Genomic DNA, 22,348 nt, shown 5'->3' with positions numbered 1-22,348 from the left:
AAGGAGAAGCTGGAACCTCCTCCCCTTCTTTTATACACCAGTCCATCAAAAATTCACTTTTTAAAAATTAACTACAGAAATCACCATCTCTGGCCCCTTTTAGTACCTTCAATATTTATTTTCTGCTCCACAAAACCAATTTTGTGTCTCTGCTTTATCCCTGCCCTTCCCATCCAAAGCCTCTCCTGGATTCATCTCCAAGCCAAGCCTTGCTCTGGGACAGCCTGGAAAGTGTTTGGTTATCAAAGAGCACATTTCTGTGTCTTGTTGCTTTAATGTTTCCCTGGAATTCTCTTTCCTTGTGGTTCTCAGTGTGAAAATCCTGCAGGAATTCTACTCAGAATCAACAGTAAATCAGATTTCCTCCATGCATTCAATTTGCTCTTTCATCAACCTGAATTTTCCCATTTTTTTGGTGAAATCTGACAGCTCCTGGTTTGAAAAATCCTTTGGAAGGCACAAGAGGAGAGCAAAACTGCAGTGAGGTTATCAATCTTTATCACCACGGGGTTATCAGTAAATGTTTATCAATCCTTAACACCACCCAGTAAAAAAACTCATTAAAAGCACCCAGCCCTGCCAGATTCCCTCTGCTGCTGCTCCTCTCCAGCCCCAGCTCTGGGCAAATGTCCCACTAAAGGTGACTGAGAGCGTTTAGAAACACAAATAACTCACTTTAGAAGAAAATATCTATTAAAAGAAACCCCTTTTTGGGCTGGGAGAGAGGATTTGCTCCTCCCTGCAGCAAATCCTCTCCTCTCCACCAGGCAGCAGCAAAAAGCAAACCCTTTCCAGTACTAACAGGATACATAATGTGCATTTTAGGAGCTGAAAAAGAGGCTTTTAAAGCAGAACCCCATCATTTTTACGGGACAAAAATCCCATCAAAATTTTATCTATGGGAATACAGCATCAGAGAGAATTCCAACCTGTGCAAACATGTATTCCAGGGAATTGGCATCCAGGATGGGGGTCCCCTCTGGGGCCAGCTTCTTGTCATAGGCCTTGGCCCTCCTGGGGGAGTGTCTCCACACCGAGGGCTCGCTCTCGCTCGTCCCGTGCCAGTTGGTGAAATAATATCTGCCAGAAAAGCCAGAAACTTGAAAAATCTATTGGGAAAAGCCTCCATTTCTACAAGATAATCTGGGTTTTGGAAAATAAAGCAGTTCAAAGTAAGAACTGGTCAAACTTCTGCCTGAAGGTTAAGTAGTCCAACATTCCAGCACGTTCCTGGCCTGAGGAACTGGAGGAAAATATAAAATTACAATTATTATGGATTATTAGGGGTTTTTCCTTTTTTTTTCTTTTTTTTTTTTTTTTTTAGAGAGATGTAGCACCTCTCCTGTGAGGAAAGACAGATTTAGGAATGTTCACCTGGACAGGAGAAGGCTCCAGGGAGAGCTCAGAGCCCCTGGCAGGGCCTGGAGGGGCTCCAGGAGAGCTGCAGAGGGACTGGGGACAGGGATGGAGGGACAGGACACAGGGAATGGCTCCCAGTGCCAGAGGGCAGGGATGGGTGGGACATTGGGAATTGGGAATTCCTGGCTGGGATGGAATTCCCAGAGCAGCTGGGGCTGCCCCTGGATCCCTGGCAGTGCCCAAGGCCAGGCTGGAGCAGCCTGGGACAGTGGGAGGTGTCCCTGGAATGGGATGGGATGGGATGGGATGGGATGGGATGGGATTTAAGGTCCCTCCCAGTCCAAACCAGTTTGGGGACTGACATTTATAAAGCCCCAAACCTGCAGTGGTCAAGGCTGGAGTGGCCCAGCCTCAGTGCAGAGTCTTCAGCAAAATAAAATGAATGTTTTTAGTTGAGCTCTTCTTAGGCAGGAACTCCAACCCAAAACTGAGCCAGAAACTCCTGACAAGGACCAGAGGAGCCTCCAGGACTCCCTGGGCTGAGGCCTGGAGAGCAGAGCAAAGCAAACCCTTCTGAAACCCAGAGGAAATGACTTTGCTTCCCTGTTCTCCTGCAGAAGAGGAGTCAGAACTAATAACTGCAATTCTTCTGTTATTTCCTGAAAATAATCATGGGCAAGGTCTTGTGCATTGTTTGGGACCGAGAGGAGACTTTGCTCCTTTCCCTAATTAACTGCTCTGATTAACACCACAAAAACAATTGGGGCCCCATTGTTTGAGGGATGGGTAAATCAAGGAGAATCTTTTCCTTGGAAAGCTCCAGGGCTTCCTGGGAGAGATTTTGGGGATTTCACTTCCACAACAGGAACAGGAACACGAATTTCCCCATTCCCAATGAGCTGGGGAGGGAATTGTGCCCCTGAGCTCCAGGAGCAGGACCCAGCCCTCCCTCAGGGCATCTTCCATCATCATTCACCATTATCTCACATATCTCTATGCAATTTTACAAAATAAATTTAATCAATATTTTATTATTGTATATAATATTCTATATATTACATTATATTACACTACATTATATTATACTACATTATATCATATCATATCATATCATATATTGTATGAATTATGATAATATATGATATTTTATTATATATTACATTATTTATTATAATATTACATATTATTTTATTACATATTATATTATTTATTATAATATCATAAATATTTTATTCTCTATTCTTCATTTCCGAAACTTAAAAAAAAAATCCTCCAATCCCTACAAAAAACCAGAAGTTTACTTGTATTTTAACAAATACAAAATCTAAGTAAATTTCAATAAAAAATATAAAATTCTGTCAAGTACAAAAAACCACTAACCACTCCACAAACAAAAAAAACCACCCACACAAATATAAATTACACAAAAATTGCAACCCTTGTAATTCACCCACCTATATATAGTTATATAACATTTACATAATTTTATAAAAAGTTATAAACTTGAAGTTCCTTTATACGGATAAAAATCGGTAGTATTATAATTTTTTTTATAAAATAATAAGTAAATAAAATATAAAATTCAATCCAATATATATCCAACAAATAATTTAAAATGTTATCAATGCAGTATTCATAATTCAAACAAGAGGGGGAGATGTTAAAACCCTAGGTATTAAAAATTTTAAACTTTCTTTACTAAGAAAACACAAATCCACAAAATACCACAAAAATACTACAGGAACCCATAAACTACTAAAAAAATACTACAGAGGCTCACAAAATCCTACAGAAATACTACACAGATACTAGAAAAATACTATGGAAATCCACAAAATACTACAAAAATACTACAGAGATCCACAAAATATTACACAAATACTACATAAACACTACACAAATACTACAGAAATCCACAAAAATCCTACACAAACCCACAGAATCCTACAATCTGCTTCCAAAATCCCTCCAGAAAGGAAGTGGATCCCTTTTCCACAGCAAAAGCCAAACCCAGCTATGGAAGAGTTAAATTCTCCTCCTCTCTGAGTAATGACTCCAGGATATTACAAAATCCTGGGGTTTCTCATTTTTAAAAAAAATTCAATAAATAGAACTTGAGGCAAGTGAGAAAACCACAGGGAACTCAGAGAGTTTCTGTGAGAAGTCCTTTTAAACATCATCAAAAGTGCAGCAGCATCTGGCACTGATTTAGGGCAGAGGAGGAGAAATTCACACAGAAAACAAAAAGTTCTCAGCAGAGGAAGAAAAGCCAAAGCCCCACAAACATCTGAGCCCAGTCACGTCGCTCATTTTAGAGATATCATTAAAAAGACATGACAAAAACCTATCAATGGAAGCAAAAATACAAATTATCTCATTTCTGAATTGTCAGGTACAGTTAATCCACTGGTCTATTAAAAAATAAATTAAAAAAAATTTAAAGTTTGAAATTAATTTTTTTTTACAAATTCATTTCTGAATTATCATGTAGAGTTAACCCACTGCTCTATTAGATTTTTTTTTAAACTAAATTTTTTTAATTAAAAATTTTAAAATTAAAAAAATTCATTTCTGAATGATCATGTACAGTTAATCCACCACTGTATTTTAAAAAATTAATTAATTTTTAAAATTAATTTTTTTTAAAAATTAGTTTCTGAATGATCATGTACGGTTAATCTACCACTGTATTAAAAACATAAAATAATTTTTAAATTAATTTTTTAAAAATTCATTTCTGAATGATCACATACCATTAATCCACTGCTGTATTCAAAAATTAGTTAATTAATTTTTAAAATTAATTTTTTTAAAAATTCATTTCTGAATGATCATGTACAGTTAATCCAGTGCTCTGGAACACTTCAAATGGAAATTCATCCATAAAAGCACTGACACAAACCCCAGTGGTTTGGAGCCAATTTTCCAATTAACTTTGACCCTGCTCACTCCCAGTTTTGTGAAAACAACTTCTTGTGCTTTTCCAACTTTTTTTTTTTCAAGATCAAACCCCAAAGATGCAAACAAATCAGGAGATGCTTGAAGCTCCTGCTGCTCATCTCTCCTCTAAGCTGTGCAAACCCAGCTGCTGCTTTTGGTGTTGCCTCCCTGCTTCTTCAGGGAGCTCAGGAATGAATAAATCTCATTTTCCAGGTGTTCCCCTTACCTCATGCGATAATGGAGCCTGAAGGATGATTTTTCCTCCACCTTGAAGACCTGGTTTGGTGCATACCAGAGCTTTTTGTTCTCATCATACAGAGCAAAGAGGTTGTGGCACAGAGGGGACACAGCTGGCACAAAAATACACAAATGAATGAATCACAAAGCTCCAGGGCATATCCACGCCCCAAAACACAAGAGCATAAAGCAAATATTGGATCATGAAAAGAAACTGATACTGGGATCAGCCTGAAACAAATATTGGGGAGGAAAGGTTGAGGTGGAGCTGTCACCTGGGTTCAACCTACGTGGTTTGGGGTGGATTAAACAGATATTTCTGCTCTTAAAGTGATCCTCAAATCTCCTCAAAGCCCAAGGTCTGAGCTCCAAAGAAATCACTTAAAACCTTCATTTTGTCCAGATCACAGAAAAGGGAGTTTTACCAAACCCCCAACTTTGTTCTCAGCTTTATTTTGTTAATAAATTCAACCCCCAGAGGTGAAAGGAGGTTTTGGCAAACAAGCAGAAAGCTTTGGTGGCTCCACAGAGAAAGAAGCCAGAGAAAGCTTTGGTCTGCTGCAGCTACGAACAGGCTGTGACACCAATGGGCTGATCTGCTTTAACTCTGGCACTTCCTCCATCCCAGATCTCTTTGGGATGGATGTTTCCTCCATCCCAGATCTCTTTGGGATGGATGTTTCCTCCATCCCAGATCTGTTGGAATTCCTTGTCCCAGCTCTGGGAGCAGCTGCACCATCTGTGGGTTCACCCAGAGAGCAGCTCCTGCACACCAACATAAACAGGTGACTGTTAAACACCCCTCACTGTGCTCAAACCTCTCAAAAAACAACAGCAGCACTCATTTGGTGAGGTTTGTCCTGCAGATTTCCATAATTTCACCCATCCCCATGGAAGAGGAGCAATTAGGCAAATGAGCTGAAGGGGATTACAAGAATCAAAGAAAACATTTGAGAGCTGCAGGAAAATTCCTGCCCAGTTCCCCTGTTCACACCTCACAGCAGCTGGGTGAGCTTTGGTGCTCCATGGGGAAAGAACCTCAGAACTGTAAATACAAAAGCCCAGTGGGCTGTGAGATCAAGCAGAGATGAAATCCACTTTTCCTGTGGAATTGCAGGTGTTCTGCTGAGCCCCAGCCCAGAGGGAAGAGCACAGCACAGCTTCTGACACGTGAGGGACGCACACGAGGTCAGAACAGCTTTGTGGGGATTTATTGGGATAGGGAAGCTCTTCCTCTGACTGACACACAGAGGATGCCTGACTCTGGCTGCTGCCATGCCCCTGGGAGCTGAAATAAACCCAAATACTCACAGCACTTCTGGGCAGCCTCAATGCACAGCTCCTCCGAGGTGAACTCGCCGCTGGAGTAACAGAGGGGGGCTTTGTCCTGCAGGTAGAAGAGGATTTCCAGCCCCTGGTGCTGAGCTTCCAGGTTGAGCTCATTTTTCTTGGTGCTCCTCATTTTTGCACAGAAAGCCATGGCTTTGCAATCTTCTTTTACGTTGAGATACTGGGAGTGCAGGGGAAAGAGCAAAGGGAAACGTGAGGGGAGTTGGGATTATCAGGACACAAACCCATCACTGCTGGCTGGGCACCAGCATCCTCCAAACCCTCAGGTGGGGTTTATCCAAAACCAGCCAGGTGAAAAGGGGAAAAAAGAAATGTCAGTGATTATTCTGGGAACTCTGCTCCATTATCATTCCCTTCTCTTCTGGTGGTGCCACAGCTTTCCTGCAAGGTTTCTCTTCTCAAAGCAGAAATAACTTTCACATCCTTCAGCACCTCCTTGGCTGGGAAACAACACTTGAGCCCGAGTGATTTAAACAGCTCATTTGATGTTTCCTTCTTTAAAAAGTCAGCTTCTATTTTTACAGCCCCTTAACAGCAAAAGATTTCTCATTGTTTTCTCCCCTCTCACCCTTTGTGTTTGAAACTGCTGATGGTTTATGAGTCACGGTGTATTTTATAAGATTTATTGGCATTTATTTTGTATTACTACTTCTCTGTCTCTCCAGGAGGAAAGGGTAGCACTGAGTACATTTAATGCAAGAGCTTTTAGATTGCCAAGGATGCACAACAGGTTAGCTCTGACTCAAAAGAAAACTGCATTTTACACCCAGTGCTTAAATAGAAAGAGCAGAAAGTTATTTGAGTTATGTGGGTTCTTTGTTCCATGTTTTTCTAAGCTTTAGAAAGCCCAAACCACCAACTTTATAGTTTATGAAATTAATCCTCCCACCAAACAACCAATAAAAAATGAACCCCCAAAGCCAACACACCTGCATTTATGTGCCTGTGGGATCCTCTACACAACTGAAATGGGTCTTCACTCTCCCCAGGGGAAGCTTCTCTCTGACTGAAAAAAAAAGGGAAAAATAAACATTATCAGGGATGGCTTTGTACAGCTGGAGGCACAAATGAAATGGTCAGGCTGAAAAAATTCCACTTGCAATCCTAGGGAACAGATAATAATAATAATAATAATAATAATAATAATAATAATAATAATAATAATAATAATAATAATAATAATAATAATAATAATAATAATAACAACAACAACAACAACAACAACAACAACAACAACAACAACAACAACAACAACTGAGACCTGGATCTGGCCTCAGCCAAGCCAGCCCCAGGAACCACCCAGGAGTTTGGGCACATCCACTGATCCCTTCTGACACTTTGGGGGCACTGCCTGAGATGCAACCAAACAAGCAGGAAAACCTTGGTTATTCCCTGGATTTCCCCCTGTTTGCAGTCTGGAACTGTTCTCCTCACAAGCCTCAGCTGTGACACCACAGGGACATTTTCCTCTGTGCTTCACCTCCTCCATGCCTTCATTCCTCACATTTTTCATTAGATATTAATTCCAATTTCACCAGATATTAATTCCAATTCTCTCCTGCTCTCTGTTTTTCCTCGCCCTCCCAGATTATCATTTCAAATGTGTCCAAACTAAACCTGACAGTGCTGCTGCTTTGGGAACCCTCACCCATCACTCACCTGAGGCTGAAGATTCCTCCTCTTCCAGCCTCCATCCCTCCTTTCTCCCTCCACCCCATCCCTGCCAAAATGTCTTCCAAATATATGTGTGTTGATTATTTTTGCTCCAGCAGGGTGAGTTAATCTGACCTAGCAGACTTCAGCAAATACTGCTTTAAAAGCCTGAGGCTCAGTCTGGGAGAAGTCAGACAGAGCCACACAACTTCCCTGGTGCTTGGGAAGAGCCCAGCAAACCTGATCCCATCCCAGAATCAAAAAATTAAAATATTGAAGAGCCTGGCTCACATTCCCAATTAAATTGCATTTTTCTGCCATCTCTGCCACTTGAATGCTGAATTTGAGGTTCCAGACACATTCCTTTGGCAATAATATGGGGAACAAGAAATTGAGAATGTAATATGCACACAAGCCAGGAATTATTTCTGCACAGCACCATAAAATTGAAATGCAAAAGCTGAAATATATTAATATTATTAATAGGAATTAATATTATATTAATATTCTTTATATAATAAATAAGATCTAAAAATAATTTTATATTAATATTATTTCTACACAGCACCATAAAATAGAAATGCAAAAGTTAAAATATATTAATATTATTAATAGGAATTAATATTATATTAATAGTCTTTATATAATAAAGAATATTTATAAATAATTAATATTTATAAATAAATAATATTAATATGATTTAATATTATTTCTGCAAAGCACCATAAAATTGAAATGAAAAAGGTGAAATATATTAATATGAATCAATATATTATTTATAAAATAAATAATATTTCTAAAATAATTTTTACATTAATATTATTTCCACACAGCACCATAAAATTGAAATGAAAAAGGTGAAATACATTAACTTGAATCTCATTAAAACTCCCTTTTAAATTACATAGAACTGAAGCTCAATAGATTTTAATGTCTGTGTGGGCCTAATGTTAAAAAGATTGTCCAGATGTTTTAAAATGTGAGGGGGAATTTAAAACCACTGCCTTTTACAGATTCATAAATCAAACTTCTTGTTTTTCAACAGAGCAGCTTTGCTTTGGTTAAAAGCTCCTACTCTTGGTTTTAGTCACAGCAATTCCCAGAATGCTAAAACCTTAAAGTGCTGCTTCATTTACAAAACCTTCTGGGTTTGAACCAAACAAACCACCATCCAACCCGTGATTTATTATTTCCTAATGGCTTTCCCAGACATTCCCTGCTCATTGTCAGGGATTCACCTTTCAAAAATGCATTTTCACCTTCCAAAAAGGCTCCTTAGAGCCAGACAAATTCCTGCTCTGTCTGAGCATCCTTCTCCACACCTACACAGTCAAATGCTTCCTCTCTGAAAAGTGATTCTTATCCTTTGCCACTGTCTCAGAGCCCCACAAATTGTTATTTGTGTAATTTTTTGTCTCTTTTCTACCCCAAGGGATGTGCTCAGTCCCTGCTGCATTTGCTTTTTTTCAGGCATATTTTAATTTCACTTCATTCCTGTTTCTCCCAGTGGAAGCAGCTCTTTCTGATGCACCCTCCAAAATATATTTTTGGGAATGCAGGATGGCTTTTCTTGAGCTCCCACTCCCCCAGCAAAGGCTTTTCCTGCGTATTTAAAATCCTGACCCACCCATGGCTGGCCAAGGGAAGCCAGGTGAGGAATTCTTTTCCTCACACACAAACAGAGACCTCAAAAACCTCTGATATCACAAAGAATTATGAAATAGGGGGAGGGAAGTCTAAAGGTGGGCTGTTAATCAGTTTGGCCATTAATATCAGGACATTTGGGAGAGAATAATATTTGGTAAAAACTCGAGTTTTTGGCTATGATTTGCTACATTTGAAACCCAGCAGCTCCAGCATTTTTAAGGAAAAAAACCAGATGTACAACAGTATCTGTTAAACAACACCTTTAGACTAAGAAAAGGCAGATGCAGAAATTAAATTGAAACTCTGCAAATCTTCCTTGAGCCAGAAGGATGCTGCTCCACCAAGCCCACACTTCACCATAACCCAGGATCCTGGAAGCCAAATGCAAAGATGGAAGGTCCATTGCAAGGGCAAAAGTCCCTAAAATACAAATACAGGAAAATCCCAGCTAAAATGTGACCAAACCAAAACTCACTTTGAGGCATCATTTGCAAGTTCTTCCTCTTTTTTGCCATCTCAGCCAATCTAGTTTCACATTTCCTAACATCTTAGAGACTGAAAATTTAGATATATGAGCACATGCCATTTGTTTTCCACAGGATTCTCTCACCAAACGTACATTTTATTTGTTTGAATTATTTATTACTGTGTTTATTCTATGCTTTTATTCAGAGTGATCTCATCCCAGGCTGTTTACCCCAAAGCAGAATTAACAATTCCCCTTGGGTTTTTCTGCGCAATCCATGCTGTGCTATGACTGACCCACACTGTAAAATTGTGTTTTAGAACAGGGCCAGGAGGGCACAGAATGGAAATTTTCACCAGGAGTGGTCCATGTGCAGCAGAGTCCTCAAGAACTGAAAACCAGCCAGCTTCATTAGCATCACCCTATGATTAACAGCTATTAAATATTTCCATTTTCAGCTCTCCAGCTCTGAAAAGCAGAGGAGGGCAACTCCTGGTGTGTTCTGAGTGCTGCCCAAACCCAGCCATGCCCTGCTGCACCCTGAGGACTCACCCTGCTCCTTTCCTGTGCCTTTCCAAGGCATTTTCAGCCACTTCTCTGAACTTCACAACATGTCACCAATGTGGGAAGAGGATTCTCAGCCCTCCCAGAGAGCTGGGTGTTCATTTCCCACCTTTATTGTTCTGCCTGCAGTGCCTGGGACAGATGCAGGAGCACACAAGCATCAAGTCCTATTTTTTTCTGTATTACCTGCTCTTTCCAGCCTGGTTTTCCTTTGGATACAGACTGGGCTGCTATAATCACCAATTCTTCATGGTTGGTTGGGTTGGAAGCGATCTTTGAAGGTCACAACCTGTCTGCAATGAGCAGAGGCATCTTCAACTACGTTTTTACAGCTTAAAAATGCGTGCCTAATTCTCTTTCATCCCCAATTTCTGGTATAATACCTTTCAATGATACAATTCTTGGGGTTTACAACCAATTATTCTACCCTTGTATAGTCAACCCCAAGCACTTCCCTGCTAAAACAGAATCAATTTCCTTGAAGGCAAAGAAAGCCTCAAGAAACCTTCACAGAAACCTTCCAACAGCAACCTGATTTTTCTGTAATTAAGTTTTAATTACAGAATTAACTTAATTTTAATATGTTTTTCCTCACAACTATGTAAAACCAGCTTTATTGCTCAGGCTGATGCTGACGGGGCTGAAGGGGCATTCCAGTGTTAAAGCGATTTACACGGACAATTTGTTTTTATTCCTGCCTAGGACACGGCATTAATGATCCTTTTCCTTCCTTGATGTTCTCCTCTCTGATCCCCGTGCCCAGGCAGCTTGGGGCTGAAGATGGGATGGGAATTCTCTGGAGAAGAGCCACGGTCCCTTCCCAGCAGAGCAGAGCAGAGCAGAGCTCCGGGAAGCGCGGCCTCTTCCCGTGATTCCAGCCCTTTCCTGAGGGGCACCTCAGTCAGACCCGTGCAAAAGCTTCCAGGGGAACCAGCCTGGCAAACACCCCGGGGCTTCTCACAGGAGAAAGTGTAAAGGGTTCTGCAGGGCTTCTTCCTGAGGGCTGACGTGCCAGTGACCCCAGCAGGTCACTGGAGCAGGATGTGGCAGCGCTCCGGATAAAGTTAAAACTTCCCTGGGCTGAATTTAATGGGAATGAGGCACTGAGAGCGAGGAGGGTCACGCACAGCAGCCCTGCTCACACACAGAGAGGAGGGCTCAGCACACCAGCCCTGCTCAGACACTGCAGGGAGGGTCACACACACCAGCCCTGCTCACACACACCAGCCCTGCTCACACACACCAGCCCTGCTCACACACACCAGCCCTGCTCACACACACCAGCCCTGCTCACACACTGCAGTAGCTCCAGAGCAGCACACGCTCAGCAAGAGCTGCATCCAGGGAATGGCTCTGCCTTCTCCAAGAGAGGAGAACACGCTGCAGTCAGGGTACAGATCCATGGAATGGGAAGAATGGAAAAGAATGAGGAATGGAAGAAAACCCACCCCAACAGGAGCCATGTCTGTGCTGACTGGGAGACCAGAGCAGGCCAACATCATCACACAGCTGGATGTTGAGGCACTGGAGCTCATCCAGAGGGGTCAATGAGGCTGGAGAGGGGCTGGGAACACAAACCCTGTGAGGAATCCCTGAGGGAGCTGGGGGTGCTCAGCCTGGAGAAAAGGAGACTCAGGGCTGCCCCCATCACTCTCACAGCTCCTGAAAGGTGCCTGTGCTCAGCTGGGGCTGGGCTCTTTCTGCAGCAGCACTGACACAACCAGAGCACACAGTCTCAAGCTGCACCAAGGGAAATACAAGCTAGAAATTAGGAAAAAGCTTTTTCCAGAAAGGTGATAAAGTTCTGGAATGGCTGCCCAGGGAGGTGGTGCAGTCCCTATGCCTGGGTGTGTTTAACAAAGCCTGGATGTGGCACTGGGTGCCAGGGTTGAGTTGGGGTGCTGGGGCTGGGCTGGACTCGATGATCTTGAAGGTCTCTTCCAACCCAGTCATTCTGTGAATTCTGTGAACTAACTCTGTGAGGACATGGCCAGGGCAGGCTGGAGCAGCTTTCCTAAGCAGCAAAAGCCACCAGGAAGGAGGTGAAGCAGTTTCATTGTTCACACCTTCCACATGAAGGTCTGTAACTGGAGAATTCCTCCCCTCTTTACCCAGGCAGGAGCCAGAGAGGTCACTTTATCCTGTTCTCCTGAGCCTTAAGATCACAGAGACCCCACTGAGCTGAAATGGTGGATGAAGAAACCTCTGGGGACTCGTTATGCACCACCAGGCTCTCAGAGCTCCAAGTTCTCCTAAAAGCCAGGTTTTAATAAGCCAGAGCCCATCCCACCTCACCTTATTCATTGAACAGAATTCATTTATTCCACAGGTGTGAATAAATGGAGGTGGAGAAGGGATGGTCCCCAGGTCCCAGCTGTGCCATGCAGGCACCTGGTCCACTGGGTAATTCCTTAGACAATTCCATGTTGGTTTTCTTAGTTTTTACAGAGATGGGGTAACGGAGAGGAGTTTTAAAAGATTTTATTCCATTATCAGTCTCGAGGGATAGCGAGACACAAGAGATGTAAAACTCTCAGTGTTCATATACAAATGTCCAAAGCTGTATCAACTTTCTGTTAAATTTTAGAAATTCTTTACTTAGTCCATTTCCCACAATCCCAAAGGAACTGTTTGTAGCCCACTGCTGCAAAACAACCTCCATGACCCACAGGTACTCCTCAACAAGGGAATCCCACATTTCACCAGTTTTTAAGGAAAAAGAAAGATTTATTACAACAGATTTTATTACAGATTTATTACAACAGCACCTGGATTTCCAATGGTGCCTCAGATCTTGTAAGAAACAAACCAGAACGAGCAACCAGCTGAGGTCCAGCAAAGCCAAGACTGGTGAGAAACGTTCTCAAGGCGTCCTTTCTGCACATGAGGAGCAATGAGAGGAGCTGCTGACTTACCCAGGATATCAGTGCCAGCCCAGCTCTGCCCCATCCCACCCTAACAGAGGTGGAAGCAGTTCCTCCAAACCCCACGGCCCGAGCAGGTGAACTTCTCTGAGGCTTTGCTTTCTGAGCGTGTGAAATGTGCAAAGGGGCTGGACTGGGTGACCACAGAGCTTGCACAGGTCCCTCCTGCTGGCTCGTGGCCACCCCAGCTCACAAACCACGCAGGGTCACTTCCCTCCTGCCCGGCCGCTTCCTGGAGAGCAGCTCCAGATGCTCTTCCTGACCTTTTTCACTTTCATGTCTTAGCACGAAATGGAGACTCTCGGCCCGGTTCTCTCTTCGCTGGGCAGCACTAACTGCTCAGCTCTCACCCCCTGCAACAGCCCCACCACACAAACACCGATTTGGGGTTGGAGGGACCTTACAGATCATCCCATTGCCACCCCTGCCACCACTCATGAGGTCACCTGGCCTCAGAGAAGGAACGAGCAACAGGGGAGGGCTCTCGGCAGCAAAATTCCTTTTGAGCAGAGAAGAAAATTCCTTTAGGACAGAGGAGGAACAAAATTCCTTTAGGACAGCACATCCTGCACTGGAGCTGAGCTGCCCAAAGCTGTGAGGGCACCGCAGCTCCTCCCATGGAGCAGGAATTCCTGAGGGCAAGGACCAGCCCCAGCTTTCCCCTCAGAAGAACAAACTGAAACAGTGGCACCTTTTACACTCAGCATCTCAAAATAAATGTCACCCACCTGCTGCCATTTAGGTCCCTCCCAAAGGCCCTAAAGAGGTTCTGACTACATGGTCAACACCTCCTGTGAGAAGGGCAGGGCCCCTGAACCCCCCAGATCTGGCAGTCATGTGCTTCCTGTGGTGGCTTTGCACCTTGGTAAGACTTTTTTGATGGTTTGCCTTTTTATTTTTTTTGTTTGGTTGTTTTTTTTTTTCTTTTTTAAATGTGGTGAGAAGATATTGTAAAGTTCACTCTGAGGGGATCACAATTTAAAACGAGGCCCAAACAAAAGCAAACAGAACTTCACCAGTTTTGTTTACCTGTTAAGAGCAAACCACCAACCACCGAAAATATCCCCTAACCAATAAACATTCCTGCTATAACAGAGTTGAAAACCATGAAATTCCATAATAAACTTGGGATTTACTACTGACATCAAGAGAAATTTCCTCTTCCAAACCCCTCTCTGTGCTCCTCTTTTATTAGGTTAAAATCCTGCTCTAATGCTGGTAGCCCCCATCTGTATTTAGTCACAAAGGTGCACAAGATCTTGTCAGGCTTAATGGAAAGTGGACAATATCAACTTTTCCAACACAAAAACTTCCCAAGTGGAGTTATTGGGCTGCACTGGCTTGGTGTACATAGAAAAAAATGTTTTCAGTTTAGAAAAGTGGGTGCTGAGTGAGCAGCTCAAACACTTCATGCTAAAAAATGGACAACACAAGGAAAAGCCAAATGCCACTGAGACATGATTTTAATATAAGTGGGAAATACAGTTATTTATTGCCCATCTGTTGGCATAAACACACACAGCAATTTCTTTTTATGATAAACTAATCAGCAGAGAACACCTGTACTCATGGCTGGCTGTAAAGACATTTTTCCCCCTTGGTCAGGGGAAGGAAGTGGGACAGTTAATGGACTTGTCTGGACCCAAATGAGGTTTGCAAGTCCTGGGACTGAGAAGGGATCCTACATCTGCATCTCAGCTCATCCCTTTAAACTGCAGGTTCAAATGTGGGTGAGTGAACCCTCCCCCAGGACATGCTTTGGTCTGCCTGCAATTACTTTTGTATTTTCAGGCTTTAATGAATCCTCGTGTTGCCTACTCTGAATTCTCATATTGCCACCTTCAAAAAGAGGAGCTAAGCCCTAAATACCACCTGGAAAGATGACAAAGAAATGATGTGGTTCAGATCTCCCCTTAAATTGATTTTCTGTGATCCCAATTGCACCAAAGATTGGGAAAAAAACCACCTTTAATTTCTCCCAGCTGAAGGCTCTTTTCTTCTCCAAAAATCAAACACAAGGAAACTGGAAGAAAACCCTTGAAACAGAAGAAGCCAATCAGTGAGAGCCAAACAAAGCCTTTAGAAAGTTGTCTCAGTAAACAACTTGAGCCCTGCCAAAGGCCAGGATGCTTGTTCTCCCTTCAGCGGCCAAAAGCAGAACTCTGGCTCCTCTGAGACACTAAGGACACTTTTCCCAAGGTTTTCTAAGGATTCTCCTGCAGAATATGAACAGCCAGCTGCTGCAGTTAAAGTCTTATCTAACAGCTGCTTTCTGCCTCAGCCAGAGGAACACCCTGTTGTTTGTCTGGGATCAGTTTTATCTCCAAGACAATCCCGTGTTTGAGCAGAGCAGCTCTGCCACCAGCAGCAGGAAGGAACCTGTAAATCCAGTCCTGTCCTCCAGCACCACCCCAAACAAACCTCAGTGCTTCCAGACACCCTCCACATCATTACAGGCTCTTTTTGCAACCACCCAAAGTCCTACCAATGGTTTTCAGCCATGAACTTTCACTGCCAATTGAGCTGAGAGTGCTCTGCCACAATTCAGAGCTGGCTGGTGTGAGTCTCCTGCCAGCCACGAGCTGCAGCCCAGCATCACCCTGGCAAGCAACCCAAATATTTACCCTCCATTCATTCAACCCCTTGCACAAACACACCCACTGTTTTTAACCAAGTGCCTAAATAGGAGTCAACTTTACATGTTTGCACCTGAGAATTGTGTCAACAGCAGTTCAAAGGTGGTGAGATATGTGTGGCTTCAGAGTACAATGATGAGCAGTGGAACCCCTTTTTCCTTTCCTTTCCTTTCCTTTCCCTTCCCTTTCTCCTTTCCTTTCCCTTTTTCCTTTCCTTTCCCTTCCCTTTTTCCTTTCCTTTCCCTTTTTCCTTTCCTTTCCCTTCCCTTTTTCCTTTCCCTTCCCTTCCCTTTTTCCTTTCCTTTCCCTTCCCTTTTTCCTTTCCCTTTTTCCTTTCCCTTCCCTTTTTCCTTTCCTTTCCCTTCCCTTTTTCCTTTCCCTTCCCCTTTTCCTTTCCCTTTTTCCTTTCCCTTCCCTTTTTCCTTTCCTTTCCCTTCCCTTTTTCCTTTCCCTTCCCTTTTTCCTTTCCCTTTTTCCTTTCCCTTCCCTTTTTCCTTTCCCTTCCCTTTTTCCTTTCCCTTCCCTTTTTCCTTTCCCCTCCCTTTTTCCTTTCCCCTCCCTTTTTCCTTTCCCTTCCCTTTTTCCTTTCCCCTTTTCCTTTCCTTTCCCTTCCCTTTTTCCTTTCCTTTCCCTTTTTCCTTTCCTTTCCCTTTTTCCTTTCCCTTTTTCCTTTCCCTCCCCTTTTTCCTTTCCCTTTTTCCTTTCCTTTCCCTTCCCTTTTTCCTTTCCTTTCCCTTCCCTTTTTCCTTTCCCTTCCCTTTTTCCTTTCCCTTTTTCCTTTCCCTTCCTTTCCCTTCCCTTTTTCCTTTCCTTCCCTTTTTCCTTTCCTCTCCTCTTTCCTCTGCTGTTATGGATTTGAAACCTTGTCCTGCAGCTTGCACACTCCTCCTGTCACTGAGGGTTTGGTCCCAGAATGCCCAAATTTGCCTTTACACCCATCAGAGACTCTGCCACACTTCACACCTGGCACAGATCTGGCAAAGATCTCACCCCAACAGCAATTCCAGCCTGGCACCAACAACTTTCCTGCCCTAGAAAGCCTCACACCTGTTCCAGGTTAACAATCCAAACAAACTCTTCTATACACTTCTGGAAGGGCTAAATCATCCCATTTTTATTTACAATTCACTCATTTCTCTCTTTTTAGAAAACATTTGCTTGTGCCATTTCTGCAGTGGCTGCCTGGTAACTCCAGGTGGTCTAACTCCAGATTCGTTGTCCTGTGAGTCTCAAACCATGCAGAAAAACTGAAAAAAAACCCCCAACTTTGAACATATATTCTATGTTTCAGAATTCAAAGCCAAAATTATGAGAAGAATGTGAACTCTATCTGCATTCCCAGCAATGTCTGAGTATTATGAAAACTGATGGTAGCTCAACTTCTTGCTTTGGCCAAGAGCAGTTCCATAGGAAAGTTAAGGGCCAGTTAATTTTTCAATCCAGCTATGATTTTATTCCAGCTCTGCAGAAGCCCAAAGCAGCAGACATTGCCCAGCTGCAGCTCTGCCTCCCTCTCCCACAAGCAGCTTTGGATGCAGGAGCATTTCCCTGCTGCTGGAGGGATCTTTGGGCTTTGCTCTCCCAGGATCTCAGCCACACAAGCATGGGGATATAACAGGAGTGATCCCAGCTGCCCCAGTTCATCCCCATCCAACCAATGCCCAGAGAGGCTGCCTGGAACAGGGGCTGGGCAGGGCTGAAGGATAAAATAGGGATTTATTAAAAGGCCTCACACCTTGGGCAGTGCAAGAGCCTGGCCGTGGTGATGCCTCAGGTTTGGCTTTTCTATTTTCCCATTCTGTGCTGCTTTAGTGTGTGGGGCTGGGCTCACACCAGGGGATGCTGAGCTCTGTGCACAGAGCAGGGAGACAAAACAATTCCTGCTCCAGCTGGGCACCAAGGACAAATGATCCAAATCTCAGCCCCAGAGCACAAACCCCGTGGGCTGGAGAGAGAAAAACAAGCAGGGTGGGACTGCAGGGGCTAAAGCTGGAATGGGACAATGAACTGCAAGGTGCAAATGGAGCAGAACTGATCCCAGGGACAGAGCCCGTGCCCGGCCGTGCATTTTGGGGCCATTTTGGTTCATCTTGGGTGCAGCCCTGGCTGGGCTCTGGTGCTGCCCAAGGTGGATCCATGGAGGAGATCCTTGGAATGAATCCCTGCTTTATTCTGGAGCTCTGCCCAGCCTCTGCTCCGGGGCAGCCTGCACAAGGCATCAGCAGCACCCCAAGGATGGTGGGCATTGCCAACGGGGCTGTGCAACAGCAAAGCTGGGACTTGTTTATTCCATCATGGCTAAAACCTTGCAATGTTTTATTCACATATTCAACCATGGCCCTCTGGAGACAAAATCCCACCTGGTGAGGTCAATAAACACCTCTAGGTACTACCAAGCTGCTCCTGCTGGTGTTAAAGACCAATTAACCCCTGTAGGTCCAGAGGCAATCCTGTGAGCACCACACTGCAGCACTTCTGGAAACATCAAGCATGAGAATTATGCCCAGACCTTAAAAGCTCAGAAAAGAACAGGACTGAAGACATCACTCCTAATTAATTAAAGGAGCTGCTGCCATGGAAAGTGGCTTTAAGAGCTTACTACAACTCTTAACTACCTTTCCTGTAAAGAGCTTAGTACAGTAAATGTGAGTAAGCAAATATTAAAAATAGCTAAGCTGTGCCACTCTTGCTCAATGGCTTTTAGCAGCGACTCAGACAGGGGTGACTCATCCCAAGGCTGACCCCAAATCCCTCCTGCCCTATCTCGGTCCCAGTCTGGCTCCAGCAGCTCCTCCTCCACACCCTGGACTCCACTGGCCACTCTGAGGAGCTCCAGGACAGAAGGGGCCATGGAAACACCACGAAAAATTCACCAGGATGTGCTGCTCCTTCTTTCAGCCTTCAGGGATCACTTTGGAAAAGATCATTCATGGGCTTCTGCTTCTGAAATCCAGTATTAAAGAGGACTAGAATTAGGGGTTGTCACGCTAAAATCGATCTCCAGAAGTTTAACAGGCAACTCCCAAACATTTGGCTTCAGAAAATAATTTCTGACCCTCTCCCCTTAACTGCAGCCACCCTGAGCTACTGAGTTGCTCTCTAAAACACTGAATTCCTGAGTTGCCCTAAAACACTGAATTACTGAGATGCACTATAAAACACTGAATTACTGAGTTGCCCTCTAAAACACTGAATTACTGAGTTGCTCTCTAGAACACTGAATTACTGAGTTGCCTCTAAAACACTGAATTACTGAGTTGCCCTAAAACACTGAATTACTGAGATGCACTATAAAACACTGAATTCCTGAGTTGCTCTCTAAAACACTGAATTACTGAGTTGCTCTCTAGAACACTGAATTACTGAGTTGCCTCTAAAACACTGAATTACTGAGTTGCCTCTAAAACACTGAATTACTGAGTTGCTCTCTAGAACACTGAATTCCTGAGTTGCCCTATAAAACACTGAATTCCTGAGTTGCTCTCCAAAACACTGAATTCCTGAGTTGCCCTCTAAAACACTGAATTCCTGAGTTGCCCTATAAAACACTGAATTCCTGAGTTGCTCTCCAAAACACTGAATTCCTGAGTTGCTCTCTAAAACACTGAATTCCTGAGTTGCCCTATAAAACACTGAATTCCTGAGTTGCTCTCCAAAACACTGAATTCCTGAGTTGCTCTCTAAAACACTGAATTCCTGAGTTGCCCTATAAAACACTGAATTCCTGAGTTGCTCTCCAAAACACTGAATTACTGAGTTGCACTATAAAACACTGAATTCCTGAGTTGCTCTCTAGAACACTGAATTCCTGAGTTGCACTATAAAACACTGAATTCCTGAGTTGCTCTCTAAAACACTGAATTCCTGAGTTGCACTATAAAACACTGAATTCCTGAGTTGCTCTCTAAAACACTGAATTACTGAGTTGCCCTAAAACACTGAATTCCTGAGTTGCCCTATAAAACACTGAATTCCTGAGTTGCTCTCTAAAACACTGAATTCCTGAGTTGCTCTCTAAAACACTGAATTCCTGAGTTGCACTATAAAACACTGAATTCCTGAGTTGCTCTCTAAAACACTGAGCTGCCCTCCAGACCATGTCCAGAAATCCCAAAGCTGTCATCACAGACTTTTTGAATGCAGGATCTCTGCCCTTTATTGTTTGAACCCCACAAAAATCAGAAAAACCCCTCTCTGTCTTATTTACAGGAACTGATGGTCACATACAGGGAATTTCCACACAGCCAAGTTGGTAATTTTTATACTTTGACTGTACATTTACCATGAAAACAGAGAACACAAAAGCCTTTTAAAATCTTCATGACAGATACAAAGTTTAATCAAGATTAATTAAGCTAATCAGCTATCAGTGACATACAGACACTAGAAGTGGCAATATGTGATCTTGTGTATTTTATGTACACAAGTAGGTCTCCAGAATTATTTATGTGCTTAAGAATTGTATGAACCAAAGTCTTTGCCAGAATTGCAGTGATATTGAGCCAATAATTAAATTTAATTTAATAAATTAAATGAGTCATGCCTTAAAAGAGATCACAAAGAAGTGGCAAAGGGAAGAAGAGGGGGCAGGGGCAGCAAAGCAGAGAGGTAATGCTGTAATCATGGAATTAATCCTCACATAAACCCCTCAGAATTTACCTCAAGATTTCATTGCATCTTCCCCTCAATGCCAAAATAACAAGTTTGTTTTGAGGCTGAGTGGCCTTTTTTGGACATCAAGGGAAAAAAATACAAGAGGCAAAATCCTAAAACCTTTAGGAAAAAATCTTCCTATCTTCTGGAAGCTGCTGAGTATTAGACTTGCACTCCTCTGTCAGGTACCTATGAATGAATTATTAATCTTTTCTCCCCATTAGGCTGTACCAGCCATTAAAAAATAGCATTTTCTGCTCTTTTTTTCCCAGAAAAAGCAGAACATCACTAATTTGGGTGAAGCTGTCACCTTAACTCAGACAAAAGAGAGGATAGATAAACGTTAAGCCCAGACTAATTCACTTATAAACTCTTAAAAGCCATTTGCCTTTGTCCAAACTAACAAAACCCAGCAGCAACAAAGTCCCAGCTCAAACTGTCAAGTCACAAAAACAGGAACTGGGGTTTTGTGTTTCCCCTTTTGAACTTGATACCAGAACTAACAAAACATTTTGTGCCTCACACACCATGAGACACGAAATTTTCTGAATTTTTTTTTTCTTTTTTTGGAGGGGGAAGGGTAAATTTAGAATTCATTATTTGCTGCAAAAACTTGGGGTTAATTTTAACTGAGCTGTGAGTGTAGCTTCACACCCCCTCTGGATTTTTTTTTTTTTTAATATTCCTACAAATGAGAAAAGAGAGGAGTGAACACAGCTGGAAAAGAAGAGTTCCAAGGGAAATTTGTGAATCCCTCAGCCAGGAAATTTGGAGAGATGGAGGAAAAGGGAAATAAAAAAAAAAAAAAAGAGGAGAGAGACAAGTCTGAGGAACTTTAAATCACAAACCACTTCTCTCCCCTTTCTTATCCACTGTGGTGAAACTGGCTGGTTTACAGTCACAATCCCAAAGCTGGGATTTCCAACCCAAAATCTATGGAAAAAAGAACTTTTGTGAAGCATCTGGACATTTCCTGCTTGGCCCCAAAGCTGCAAGTACAGTGCAGCTATTCTGGCAATGAATATTTAACTGCAGTGGGCAGCACTTCCTCCAAATTCCACTGTGGGAAGCAAATCCCCCTGCAAAGCACGTGGAATCCTGGAGAAAATAAAATAAAAATATATACAGAAAAGTATTTATAATAATAAAAATCCTGGAGAAATAAAAGCAGAAGGTGCCCTGTGCATGCACCAAACTGAGGACACCACAGCCCAAGCTTTCAGCTCTAAATTCTCTTCTCCATAAAGAACTTCCTTTTTCTGGCCTTAAAAACAACTCAGAAATTGAAATGTAAGGAATCTGAACAACAAAACCTTCAATTTCTTCTTGCTGTTGGTTCGTCCCTTACAAAAATGAGCAACCTCACATCAGGCATTTCCATAATTGACAGAAACCTCTGGATTTTTGGGAGGTTCAAAAACCACTGTAATTCCCAGAGCGTTGTTATCCCATGAAAGCTGGCTCAAAATGCATCAGCACATGAAAAAAAAAATCAAAATCCAAATGCTTGAATAGCTTCAGAATTCAAAGACCTAAGAGAATATTTTAGTACACATTAAATAAATATTAGGGACATGAAGCAGATCTCTGTGTTGAAAAGTTAATCACAGACTTAACAAGACAAAAACTAAGACAAAACTCACAGAAATTAAGTTTAGAATAAAATATCTGTAATTTCTGCAGTAACTTGGATGTATCAACCCCCCAGCGCTTTTCTTAAGCAATCTGAGAATTTCCATATGCACCTCCCAGAGGGCAAATACCTGAATTTCAAATCAAAATATTGCCCTGGGTGTCACAACCAGGGCCACAACCTGGCTGCAACCATTTCTGCCTTGGTATTTATGTCACAAAGTCAAATTGGTTCATTTCTCAAATGGGAATGCACATAAATTGAATTTAACCAGCAATAAAAAGCC

The 22,348-nt window shown here is 42.7% G+C and overlaps 1 protein-coding gene across 1 annotated transcript in view; it reads right to left on the bottom strand.

Annotated features, from left to right (window-relative positions):
- The window catches only part of JAK1 (Janus kinase 1), a 55,170-nt gene that overhangs the window by 22,078 nt on the left and 10,744 nt on the right, over positions 1-22,348 (bottom strand). Inside the window, exons 2-5 of the mRNA XM_066555538.1 lie at positions 6,816-6,892; positions 5,848-6,046; positions 4,526-4,649; positions 930-1,080 (exon numbers count right to left, since the gene is read on the bottom strand). Coding sequence (XP_066411635.1) covers positions 930-1,080; positions 4,526-4,649; positions 5,848-6,046; positions 6,816-6,821 — 480 coding nt within the window. The 5' untranslated portion in view covers positions 6,822-6,892. The remainder of the gene's footprint in view (positions 1-929; positions 1,081-4,525; positions 4,650-5,847; positions 6,047-6,815; positions 6,893-22,348) is intronic.

The sequence above is a fragment of the Molothrus aeneus genome, chromosome 9 (genome assembly GCF_037042795.1).
Source record: "Molothrus aeneus isolate 106 chromosome 9, BPBGC_Maene_1.0, whole genome shotgun sequence".
NCBI classification, from domain to species: domain Eukaryota; kingdom Metazoa; phylum Chordata; class Aves; order Passeriformes; family Icteridae; genus Molothrus; species Molothrus aeneus.
Note: the sequence above shows the minus strand (reverse complement) of the source record. Positions and strands in the feature narration are given on the sequence as shown.